This window comes from Conger conger, chromosome 6 (assembly GCF_963514075.1).
Source record: "Conger conger chromosome 6, fConCon1.1, whole genome shotgun sequence".
Lineage (NCBI taxonomy): Eukaryota > Metazoa > Chordata > Actinopteri > Anguilliformes > Congridae > Conger > Conger conger.
This window is the reverse complement of record NC_083765.1, coordinates 16,476,487-16,490,116: the sequence shown is the minus strand read 5'-3', so window position 1 is coordinate 16,490,116 and position 13,630 is coordinate 16,476,487. Positions and strand designations below refer to the sequence as shown.

Here is a 13,630-nt window from a genome sequence, read left to right as displayed (position 1 = left end):
CAATGTATTGCAGTTTTCCTAACAACTGTGCGATTAATGCAATAAAAACTCAGCAAACCTGATACAAATAGCAGCTCTTACTGTATGTTTGCCTTCAGTTTAAAAATGTTCCTCAGGGTGCAGAGACTACACTGAAATGTGAATGAGTCCCTGCAGAAAACTAGTTGACTAGTTCACAGAATATCGGAATATTATTTCTGCAATATTACTAGTGGCTGTGTGTGTGTGTGTGTGTGTGTATGTGTGTGCTTCCATCTTGTGTGTGTGTGTGTGTGTGTGTGTGTGTGTTATTGACAGTTCTCCTGATATATTGAAAAAAATTCCAAGTGTATGGGAAAGTGGAATCTAAGGACAGGATTTGGTCAGATGTTCAAAGCATGTATGAATCATATTGGTAAGGGACATTCATTGGCTACATGATTGGTCTGTCCATCAAATTGCTTTCTCTGAGATTCACTTTCTCATGATGGCTGACTTTTCATTTTTCTATTTGTCTATAAACTAAATTGTATTTCAATTGCATAAAACAGTGTTTCACAACAAAGCTACTCTATAAGAGCATGGGGATACTAAAGTGAATGCATAACCTCAAAATGTTTTCAGTGGAAAATGACAAAAGACACAAGACTGTATAGTGTTACGACTAAAACTTGAAAAATGGTCCAAAATGTTTTCACACATGTTGTGGTCATAGCAGCAAAATGATCTCATTAACAATATAATGACAAGGTATGTTGCCAATTTGTTGTGATTCAATTTTGATGTTGTTTACTGTGTTTGGATACTTGGCTAGAGATCACTATAGTACAGTATAGTGTACTATGTTGTGTTTGCAAAGAGAACACTCAAAACAGTGTACAGTACACAACATGCATACAACATAATATAATTATTGAGATTGACTTAAGTTTGCCGTAAATCTGCCATCTTCTTCGACAATCTTCTAAAACAGTATATTTTTGGCTTTAGCACAATGTTCATTCTTTATAATACAGTGTTTACACTACTAGGTATTTACTGAAACAGCTCAGACTCAGTTACCGCAATTCCCCTGCCCAGGGTTCAAACCACACAATAACAGTTTCACTCTTTTGCATCTGTCAGTGTGGACTAAAGCATGTCAGCTCCAAAGGCAAGAGGAGACTATGGAATGGCTACATGAAACTGGCACAACAATAACAAGTAAAAACAGCACCCATCTGGCCTGTGTCAACAAACACTCAAGCCCATCCACAAAGCCCTGCCCGGCGCCCGTGCTCACACGCCAGCAACACTGCAATGGACAGAGCAGGTCAAGCACTGTTTACTGGCTCCTGTGCAACAGCTGCCACTCAAAGAACAAGCTATGCTTCCAAGGCAAAAATACAGAATTACTACATTCAAGTGTGCGTATGTGTGCATGCGGGTGTGCGCCGACTCTAAATATACACATCTGCAAAGCGCGATTAAGCACATCCAAAGCCAACAGACGATTGACATGGAGGGGAAAAAAAGGGCTTGCTACTTGCTACCCCCCACTGTTTTCCAACTCGATTAAACTTGAATAACCTACTTTCCTTTAAATGAGCTCTGGAAAGTTTTGATAAATGCAAGTTCATGTCTGTCTTGGCCCAGAGGACTCTTGCTCCAAGGAACACATTTTAATGAAAAATCTGAGGCAAGCACAACTTATGCAAATTATACAATTTGTGCAGAAGAGATAAAGTTCAGCTATTTCATAGACTAATTTCGAAATTGTACATCATAACTTGTTTGCATGGAGCTACTATGGTTCCCTTAAAATACCAAAAGCTTCAACAGAAAACATGCGCATGACTACAACAAATAAAAATATATCATGCAAGCATGCACATACTAATATAGATCTTAGCTTTAAACAGATCTAAACAGAGCTAAAATGCAGAACTGGTAGGCTATTAACATCTAAGAAGCAAATAGTCAAGATTTCCATTCAGCCCTTAAAAGCTCCTTTCCCTTAACAATATAATCTGACCCACTATTCTCCAGGGACAATTTGCTGGCTTGAGGACAATTTCTAAGTCTAATTGTACACTGGAGAAAACAATAGGAAAAAGCAAGCAAATGACCCCTCTGGGACTTTAGACAAGTATGGCTAAAGCCAGTGAAAACTAGTTTGAAAACCAAACAGATACATATATTAATCTCAATGAAGCTTGTTAGTCCTGTTGTAAATGTAAAGTGAATCAGCCTCCAAGTAATGTCCAGCATTAGAACGCAATAGTAAGGCTTCTACTACAGTACTGGTGGTGACTGAGGCATACCTCCAGAGCAACAAGTGACAAATCAACATGATTTATGATACATACTTCACCATCTGTATATGCTTTGTCGTATGAGGGGCTATCAGCTTAAATACAATATCCAGGCCTCTGTTTTTGCCAATCAGTACAGCGGTGGAAACTAAGAGAAAGCATAAGGGAAAACATACATTAGCTCCAAACAAACCCAACCATTGTTTTTTTCCCCCAGGAGAATTCTGAAATTATACAGTTTCCCCATTGTTCTTTAGAATAAGTAAGTGTGATGATAAAGAACAAAAGAACAAAAACATTTAATGAAACTACAAATACTTCAATTTGAACTACAAAGAAGCTTAGAATCTTCTAAATTATTGTCCCATCATGTATGAGACATGTTGAAACATGTTATTCCTCAAATTGAGTCAGATGTCTGAATACATGATACACATGGATTTTCCATAAGAACAATTGAGATGTCCATATGCTATATAATATAATAATTGAGGTATTTTATAAATCTGACAGATTCAAATCTCATCATAGTTTTTTTATGCTGTAATTGACCTTTGACAATGAACTATTTGCATGTCTGCTATTAGGATAGCCAGTTCATCTCTGTGAGCCTGTGAGCCCATTCTGTGAGCCTGGGACAATTGTCTTATTTTATGTGTTCAAACATTCATAAAAATGTTTGTGAAGGTGTAAATCTTTCTAAATAAAATGTGGGGTGTGGGAACAGAGAGACCTGAAATTTCAGACTAGAATGTTTTTTCACTTTATCTAATTTTCAAATTGAATGTACTATTAAATTTGGGAACCATTGGACAGCTATACACTCAGTGATCACTTTATTAGGTAGACCTGTACACCACCTCTTAATGCAAATATTTAATCAGCCAATCATGTGGCAGCAACTAAACGCATAAAAGCATGCAGACAGGTTCAGCTGATTTTCAGACCAAATGTACAAGACATCCAGCCAACAGCACGACACAAGCAGCGAACTTATACTAGGGCGATTCTCACCCGAGGAGCAGAAAACCCGAAGGACCAAGAGACAGGCCGTTGCCCTCCTGTCACATTTCAGGTTCTGTCGCAGCAGATCCAGGGTGAGAAGCACTGCCCCAGCTGCCTGTGCTTTCTGACCAATTCTTCTGTCTGAAAGAAAACCAGCCTCCAGTGTGCAGAACTAAAAACATCAGGTTAAGCATGACGTGTGCAGCACTTTCACTCAATGCAGGGCCCCTGTAACATTTACAGGGCTGTCTGGAGTACATCTCCATAATCATCTCAGGGATTTACTGTGGCTTGTTGAGATATTTTGCATTTGTGAGGGTTTAGTAACTATGGTAACCAATTTTACACCACTTACTGAAGCAAGGAGCAAGACTAAGAACTGACAATCAGCAGGTGACCAATATAAAGCGGACTGTGCTATCAATGAATACATTTTAAAATAACAGTAAAAGGCATCTGTAATATAAAAAAGGCCTTCAAAGTTAAAAGTACACTGTGTCAATGTGCTCCAGCTACTTTGGAGAGTATTTGGACCTTTTTCAATTGCCCTGCCCGTAAGATTCCAGAACAGCGTATATGAATATGGCTTTAAATATCCCAGACGACTCAGCAGTAGAAGTTGGAAGACAGAATACCTTGCCAGGAGGGGAGGGTTTCTCTCACAGCCAACAGTAATGACCACAGACACAGGCCAGACTTACTGTCTCAGATAAGACACAAACATGTCCCTGTTTCCACAGTTACATACTGAAATATTATTATTAATATATTGGAGGACAAAAATCTGATGAATGACACTTTAGAAATAACTCTGCACCTTTTGCACATTAGGGAGATGGAATAGCCTCTCCTGTGTGCAATGCTACAAAAATAACCAAGGGGTGCTATGAGGAGAGAGGTGTATTGTTTGTGTTTGACCCTCGTAAGTAGCCACTACCTCTGAGGTAGATTTTGTCACTTCCTCAGCGACTCTGTATGTATTTAATGTATTTTGCATTAAATATCATAAATTCTTCACTCACCCTGATTCAAATTTTTTGACCAATCTGTCAGTAACCAAGCACTTTTATTGTTATGCTAGGCTTTTACAGAGCTAAAAATAACAGACTGACAGGCCACAGTCAAATGATAACAGCCAAAAGATTGGTATTTGGGATTTGGTTTGATTTGATGAGCTAGCACTACAACTCTCTACTGCAGCTAGAAAAAGCAACATAGATGTGTAATGAAGTTTGGCAGGGAGGCACCAGAACATCCTTCTCATAAAAAAGCCAAGTTAACAATACCCTGTCATGTATTGACAGGTGAGATTCATTTACTCTCAGAGACAGATAGCAGGAGCATCTGCCCTAGAGCTTTAAAGCCCTACACTGTGCTGATTTCACATTCTACCCTCACGGTTACCTTACAAAATAAAAGCTGTATCCATGACACCCTGATCTCCCAAGATCTAATATGACAGCAGCATGGTATCAATGATTACTTCTGAAATGTCATGCCACTGCATTGCATTCCATCACTGCTACCTGGAAACAGAAGATCCTGCCAAAAGGACAATATGCGATGTCAACTTATACTGAAATTCATCAAGCTTGTACAAAAACAAATCCGGAGCAGTACAAAAAGGCCACATGATTGTATAAAGGCTTGGGTGACAGGTGAAGACTAGAGATTTTGTAATGAAGCACGGCTTTTGGCTGGCCACAGGAACGGGTCCCAGCGTGTCAGGACCCCCGTCTCTGTTTTAACACGTGAGAGGGGCCCCGCTGCCTCCATGTGCTGCTCACCTCGGGGGCCCAGCTTGGCCAGGAGGCTCAGCAGTGGGAGCAGGACGCTGTAATCGGGAATGGAGGCTCTGGCCTCTTCCACCAGCACGCCAAGGAGGGTCTCGCTCCCACCTTTAGAGATCATGTAGCGGATCCGTCTGTCAGTCCCTGGAAAACAAAACCGCGACTGGTGAGGCGGCCCATATGAGCTCATAGGGCATGGGATCCAATCAATTCTGAAGAGGCATGGTGCAGGGGCTCTGCGCCATGCATTGCACAGTATCCTTCATTTCACACTTCATTAAGTTATTTACAGCCATCTTCAATTCACATCGAATCAGTCCTGCACTGCCCATCCATGACGTTTCAATCCAACTGCAACCAGCTTACTGTAGACTCTGCTCAGAAAATGCAGTTACTGTAAAATAGGTGTTTGTGATTAATACAGTATGAAAACATGCAAACAGCTGGATATGCGGGAGTGTGTGCTCGTAATGGGAATAGCATATTGTATAGTCAGCTTATGCTAGGCTAAAGTTCACTGGTTGTTTTTAGGGATGAGCCATCTCTTTTCCCCCATAGATTCTAGTGGTATTAAATGGGCCATTATCTGCCCCAAGAGGATGTAAGCCTTGGAACACTAACCCTCTAATTTGCATACATTCTTGTGGAATAAAATTTTCCTTTCTATGTTATTTTATACCGTCATCATTTTTGGAACATACAGTAACTGTGACATATATTAAGAAGCCCCTGTATCAATTTTACTGTATATCAAAATGTTAAGCCTACAGTTCAGCAGTAGGACTAAATGAGTACAATCTTTATTCTATCTTTATTTTATCTTTGGTTGTAGTTCCATTGCTATTAATCTAATCTAATCTTAATGTAAAGTGTTCAGGCATACATGTAATTAAAGGTAATTAAAACACTTCTCCCCATTTATGTAGGCAGTTTTGGAAAATATGAAAATGCCCTGCTGAAGTCACTCACCAGCTGATAGCAACTCATCCAACTTGTTGAGTATACTAAGGGTGCTTCCAGCATCAACAGAGCCCTGCATTATAAATAAAAAAAAGAATTCATCATCCTGTGAAATGTGTGACCTGTTCTTTCTCAGTGTCCAATGACTGCCCTGTGGAAGAGTTTCATCAGGTGTCATCTGTGATACAAAACATTGTGGGTTTTTATAATATTACAGTAAGACTTGGTGTTTATGTTTTTCCACTCTTGCACAAACCATAATGCTCCAGCTATGTTGGAAAGATCCAGATAGATCAGCTACTATCTGTAGTACTGTCTACTATCTATATATAATATTTAATACATTCATACCTGTTGGCACATTGACACTGAACAGTCTTATAACTTATCTCAACAGCTATGGATAAATATTATGGCAGCTCACAAATGTCATTAAAAGGGAAAATAAAAAAAATAAAATAAATGTTACTGTCCTTAAAAGAGAATATCATCACAAGTCATTATCAATTGATAATCCAACCAATGTTAAGGGATTCATAAAAACTGGCCTAGCAACTGTGAGGCTCTCCAGTACAGCACTGCTGCTATACTATTGAGCAAGGTGTTTACAGGATGCAAACTGTGTAAATCACTGTGGGGAAAAAAGCATCTGCTAAATGCTTAAAATGGTATGCAAGACATAATAGTATGACGGGAACTGGATAAATCAGACCAATAGACAATCAAATTTCAGTGGTGAATTTCAATTTCAATTTGAGACATGCATGCTAGGTAATGGCAAATACAAAAACTAGATAATAATACATGACAAGGGATGCCTTTAAAAAACAAATCAATTCTGGAAAGGGTAGACAATTGACACTGTTTCAGTGAGGGCAAGTTTCCTAATTTTAAACTAAACTCACCAAAATGAACCTAAATGCACCCATCTGGAACTACATTTTGCATCTTGCCATTGCCTTCAATGTCAAGTGCAGAGTCAAATGTGAAAACATAATGGTAGAACCATATGACTATTTTAAACTGGTCAGCAATCCTGCCCTGTGAAAGAATCAGAGAACAGGCCCACTCAGGTCTGGGGGAAGGGTTCTGTAAAAATGGGATTTAAATGCACAACACTGTAATGGATGCATACGTTGCTGAATTGAGCTACTACTGAGTCTGTGAAGGCAACGTCAGCACTCCACACTGCAGCGTATATGAGCACCTGGAAGGGGGCCGACTTTAAAAACAGCACCGGCCAACAGCCTGTCAGTGGAGGGGTGGCAGGGATCTGGTCAAGGAGGGAGCCCCGGACATGCCTAACTCACAAACAGCCAAGGAGATAAGAGCCCCCATACTCACCCTGACAAGAGTGTCAAACAGGATTCATGCTCACTATCCAATTGGCTACACAGTGACAATTTTTACAACTTCAAATGAGACAACTGTAAATGTCAAAGTTAAAGCGCAACTTATGATGGTTATATGCACTGACTTGTGGAGGCTGATGAAGCAGGTGAAATATAAAACATCAGCTATGTGGGTGATATCTAAAATTTTTCAACCCACACAGACCCAATTGGATGTCTACACATACAGCAAATGTGCAATGCAGAATTAAGTGTACACAATGCTCACAAGTACAATGTACTATTGGAATAATATGAATAATTCAGAAGCAACACATCGAGTTAATTCAAATCATTAATGTGACTAAAATATTGTATCTTTATTTGAGCTATTTTTGAGATAATACATATAAGTATAAATACAGTATACAGTTTGTGATATTAGCTGCATACTATTTAATGGCTTTGTGACTAATAAAGTGTTTGTGTCAAAAAATCTAATTTTAAATTTAAATAATATTTTGGGACATCACATATTATTGGTCCAAGCAGCAAAGCAAATCTCACCAAGTCACCAAAACCATTAACGTTGGTGCTACAACATGGTGTTTTGTTTTTATTTTACCAGTATGTATTGGTTTCCAACATATAGTATTTTCAATAACTTTTTTTTTTTTTTTTACTTCTTCTGCACAGTTGAACAATTGTCACAATTTGTGGGACTCTTTAATGGCTGAAGAAGAAAAGCTATCAAAGTAATTTTTCTACTCAAAATCATTTTGCTGTACCTCTCATTCCTGGGACCTGGAAGTTTGGTGGTTCAAGCCACGATAAGATCTGCACAGCTGTCGAGCCCTTGAGCAAAGCCCTTAACCTCGCATTGTGCCAGGGGGATTGGCAACAGTGTTGGATAAAAGCATCATTTATTTTATTAATTTTGTAGGAAATAGATAAAAAATGGAAGTGTGGTATAACTCCTGAAGGTTATATGCGAATGGGGCAAAACTTTCACAGATCTATTTGGCTCATGGCCATAAGGGACTGATATGAGCAAGCTCTGAGTAATGTTTGTTACCAGGACGATATTGACGTTGCAATGTTACTGAAAGCAGAATGTTGACGGCAGCATGCAGCCCCTGTCTCATGTGCGTCACAGGCTAAAAGTGACACGAGGAGCCTGCACATGTGTGTTCCTCTTAATCCGTGTGTCTGGGTGTTCCATTTCAGCTTCTCAGATTGGCACGCCCTTTAGCCATTGCCATTTTTGAGAGGAATGTCCCCTAATGATGGCAGCTGCCTTGGCCAAGGCGCTCCCTTTGTGGGCTATTAATGTGCTGCACTGTAACAGAGACAGATTGTGCTTTAATAACTGGTCACTCACTGAACTCAGAGCACATGCTGCAGGTTCTTCGGCAGTGCAGTAACAAGACATCTTCATCCTTACTGATGCCTGAGAACCGTTTGAGTATACGATATGTACCGTAGGCATGATATCACATGAACATAATACTGTACATACAGACAATGAAGAGAACTGTCTATTCTGTGAATACATTCAGCATGAATTTCACATTCTATGTTTTGTACCTTTTCTATTATGTTTTACGAGTAAATGAAAGATAACTACAGCATAGAAATGAAAATGGTACTTCTAATCTAAAATATGATTACCACAGCAACAGCAATTCAACACTGCTGAATTAAAATTGGATGCAAAATAAAAATACGATATAAAAGTTATATCAGTGACAACCTAATGAATGAATTAAATTAATTCAATAAACAGTTTTTTTTTAAAGGCATTTGAAAAAAGAACAAAAGAAGCATTACATTTTCTATTCTCATACTTGTAGAAATCATTCTGCAAGTACCTTACTTTGATGGACACCTCTGTCGGCTGTCTACCAAATGATTTACGTCAATGCCTTTTTAAAAGGAACGATTCTGATCAATAGTCTTAAGAATAACAAACACTGAAATGTCAGAGAGATACAAATAAAATTGCTACTCCAGCTCTTCAAAAAGGAAATTATCACAAATGTCAATGAAAAGTACCAATGGAATTGCATTTTGCAGATAAGCCATTGATCTTTCAGCGTACTACATTAAGAAAAAAGGTGAAAACTTCAAGGTTAAACAAATGGATTTAAAATGGCAGTCTATATGCAAATCATACAACTTTTAAAAATGTATTTATTTGACAGAGCCTGTAGCAAGTTTGTCTATTTGACTTTAGATTATACCTAGCCAGCCTGCGGAACAATTCCACACCAGCAAACACATCAGCAAGCTTCAAAGTGAATGGAAGATGCTGGTTGATGACACACATGATAGTGTGGTTTATGGAACAGCTGCTGTCTATTCTTTGAGCATCACTTCACCTCACTTCACTTCGCTACTTAGCTTGATGCTAGAGGTTGCCAACTGCAGATATTAACTATGCAAAAGATCATCCTTAAAACAATAGTTCACCCAAAAATGAAATAAACGTATGTTTCCCAAAGCATTATCTTTCCATTCCAATTATATTTGACTAGTTTTCTGCTGCAGCTCACCTGTGACCTCAAAGCACCAAAAATGTACCTTTGAAAAACTGAACTGAAGTACGTCTCTCTCCAAATACATTGCCACAGTCACTCATGATCATTCACATGCACACTTAATTTCATGTTTACGCTTCCTACGAAATACACCAATGGTGCAAAGTCTCAACCAAAGCATCCCAGTGTTGTGGGGTGAGGTGTCAACACTGCTAAAACAAACAGTCTTTTAAAACAACTACACAGCCCTAAAATGCCAATCAGGCTATAGTGCTTTTTTTTTTTGTTCTGTTAATTTAACTTGGTATCGCTTGGTATTCCTCAGAAGAACTCTACCAGATGATGTAATCACCAATTCATTAGAAATATGGAAACAGCATATTTCCCATATCTGTGAGAATGCTGATTATTAATGGAATCCAAACTCTATTTCCTCCCCACCAGGCCCGCTTCACTCCTGCAGAAGTGTTATCTCCTTGAATGAGCCAGGGTTTTAAGTGCTTCCCAGATTTAAGACACACTTACTTCTTGGTACATTTCATTTCCAGGTACATCTGAAATTACATGCCACCCTTTGAATATAAACACACAAACAGCTAACCACTTTTCTGACCACTGCTGACAGTAAGCATAATGTGCATTTGGCCAAAATGTACTCCTGACTGTAGATTCTGTTTGATCATTTATTTAAATTATAATGTAATTTTAAAAATGCTTATCAACAAAATAATTTGCTTCTCAATTAATCATTTCGACAGTATATGCATTCACAGGTTCTACTGTTGTTGTATCATTTTTTGGAGGACTTTAACAGTTATCGCAGGCACCCTTGTGCCCATGATTTGTTCAGGGATATCATCCAAATATAATTAAACATTCACAAGCAGTTTCTTTTGGCAGCCTTGGCATTTTCCAAGAAATCAATCCTAAAGGGCTGGAAAGTGTCTGCCATTTATATAAAATCAGTTTGGACCTTATGTCAATGAACTTGACAATTTAAGTTAAGAAGAATTGATGTTGAAGTTGTACAGAGCAAGCTCTGGTACTTTGTACAGCTGTTCCATAACTGCACAGTTAGTAGTCAACTGAAAGGTATAATTATGCAGTTTTAGTCCCCCCCTTGTTTGTGTGACACCACCATTCTTTTGTTGTTCTTGATTGAAATATGAAGGTGGTGAATATTTACAAATGATATATAATAAACATCCTCACATAAAGATACCTTCATATAATAAAGTGCAAGGAAAAGGTGTCAGATATGACTGATGTTCTGTACTGAGTGGTGAGAGTTATCATTCATCTATTTTCTGTTCACAGAGGGGCTCTGTCACACCCCTGCTCTGCACCCCTGCCCACTCAGTGGATGCATTCCATTACAGCAAGTCACGTCTAGTACCAGGAGTGCACAGTCCTTGCACACACACACGCATACACACACAGACCCATACAAAGTGTTCCCTACCTGCAGTGTGGACAGTAGCACCCCTAGCTCCCTGCTACCCAGCGTTGCCATGATTGGCTGCTTTCTCTCTAGAAGTAATGTGGGATCAGAGGAACTACCATCAGCCCAGCCTCAACATGCACTGGGGAGCAGAGCGGCTCGACTCTCCAAACACTTTAAAAAGAGAGCACGGTGCAAGAAGGGAGGGCCAGCGTGAAGGGCGGGGAGTGTTTGCTAACGCTCTGAAATCCTATCCCCACTGATAAATCGTTCCATGTGCACAGGGATGTTCACTATAAGTTACCTAGGCACAGGGGTTAAACAGAGATAGGCAGTCCAAACGGACAGATTTAACTTTTTATTTTTCAAGTCTGAATGATAGACTTCCAGGGGCATTGGAGTCATGCGTTACCACTTGTGAAGGAGATGGCGTTTGGCCTTGTTTACAAGCCTAACTGACATCAGGCGCTGTGTTATCTGGCACAGAGGAATTAAGAGAACACAAAACACTCTGTTGTGAAGGAATATTAATTAATAGGCACAGCTGCATATTGTTTCATATTACAGTAACATAATTACATGCCACAGAACAAAACAGAACTCAGGGCAAACAATAGAGCACATAGCATACTGAGAATTAGGCATAATGAGATTCTCCACACAGTTGATTGTTGCAGCTACTAGGAGGATATTAACATTTTGAATGTTCACCACAAAACTGGTACATATTGCAAATTGGGTACATCTATTATTCTCACTACATTACTAAACAGTTAGCAATTATGTCAAGAATATTTGATTTAAGTTGCAAAAATGTAATGATACACTGCAGTCTCTAAGTATTTGGATAGATATTGACGCAATATTTGGCCAGATTACAACTTTTTTTTGCCCCTGAAAAAATGCTTGGATGCTTCAGCAGTATGTTTGGCGTCATAGTCCTCCTACAAGGTGAGGAGATTACTGCTGAGGTTTTTGGTTGGATCTGAGCAGAATTCATCCCAGTGCCATTACCAGAACTGCATCCTGGAGTGGCCATGTGGGTATAAAGGGTGGGCAGACCGGGGGGAGGGGTGAATATATTTAATATATGTTCCCAATGGGACATGCATTCACTAGGGGTTATCAAGCACAGGCGGCCTTCATGGATTTCAGAGAGAGGGCCAGAACAGGCAGTGGTGCAAAGATGAAGATCAAGGTTCTGATATCGTAAGAAGCAAAATACAATATAACAGCCGATGCATGAAAAATCAATCCAGAAATGACAACATAAATAAAGATGAGGACATTACAAGGGAGAAAAAATAATTTCCTTTCACTTTTAGAACATAAATGCAATTATCTTCTAATTGACTCTTACCTGCATCCATGGGAAATAATTGAGGATCGAACATTGGCATATTTAATTTTCATGAAGAATATGTCCTATTCCTAAATCAGCTTGCAATTACATTATGACTGGCAAGAATAAGCATAATTATAGTACACACCCTTGCATAAACACACCATCTTTTTACAAAAAAATGATAGCTGGATGTGTGACCTTGAGTTTCTTCCCAGGTTAGAGGGATGGTAAGTCATTATGCTGCTCAGTCTGCACCGCTGATCATGAGATCAGTCTGGGACCGCACCTGGCTTGACATGTAGCTCAGATTACACCAGAATATTATTATTAGAGATGCAATTTGTTCATCGGCTAAAATTAAAGTTAATGACTCATACCAATTACAAAAGGCCAACTGCACTACAGGCCAGACTCCTGTCAAGAAACTTCACTGTAAATATTAGGGGATAAGAATGCATCATGTATCAGTTTTCAGAAACAGGGCCAATGTGCCTTACTGTAAATGCAAAGTCATATGAACACACACATTTACATATACAAAACTACCTTTCCAAGGCTCCTGTATGCACAAAAGCATGCTCTGAAAAATTTTCACTACAGGGTTAAGCTGTTCACTGCTTTTCTAAAATTTATACAAGCTGCTCTTTCAATTTCCCTGATGATATTATCAAATGCGCCCTGCGATGGACTGGCGAGATGTCCAGGGTATATTCCTGCCTTTCGCCCAATGTATGCTGGGATAGGCTCCAGCCCCCCTGCGACCCTGTTCAGGATAAGCGGGTTAAGATAATGGATGGATGGATATTATCAAATGCACCAGACAGAATTCTAGCTGAATTCAGTCTTCAGAGAGAAAACCGTAAGAATGGAAGACCATACTTTACAATAAGGTTAATTAATTGCCATTTGCTAATGTAGTTAACATGAATGAATGATGGACAAATA

At 39.1% G+C, this 13,630-nt stretch overlaps 1 protein-coding gene across 4 annotated transcripts in view; it reads right to left on the bottom strand.

Moving 5' to 3' along the window:
- LOC133130868 (cytosolic carboxypeptidase 4-like) overlaps window positions 1-11,483 on the bottom strand; it is a 123,914-nt gene extending 112,431 nt beyond the window's left edge. For 2 of the 4 annotated variants that reach the window (XM_061245806.1, XM_061245807.1), the window contains exons 1-5: window positions 11,362-11,483; window positions 6,038-6,101; window positions 5,066-5,212; window positions 3,288-3,419; window positions 2,328-2,421 (exon numbers count right to left, since the gene is read on the bottom strand). In XM_061245806.1, coding sequence (XP_061101790.1) covers window positions 2,328-2,421; window positions 3,288-3,419; window positions 5,066-5,212; window positions 6,038-6,101; window positions 11,362-11,412 — 488 coding nt within the window. In that variant the 5' untranslated portion in view covers window positions 11,413-11,483. Of the gene's footprint in view, window positions 1-2,327; window positions 2,422-3,287; window positions 3,420-5,065; window positions 5,213-5,358; window positions 5,463-6,037; window positions 6,102-11,361 lie in introns of all 4 variants that reach the window. The other 2 variants (XM_061245810.1, XM_061245809.1) reach the window with 2 other exon arrangements.
- Window positions 11,484-13,630: the final 2,147 nt, after the last annotated feature.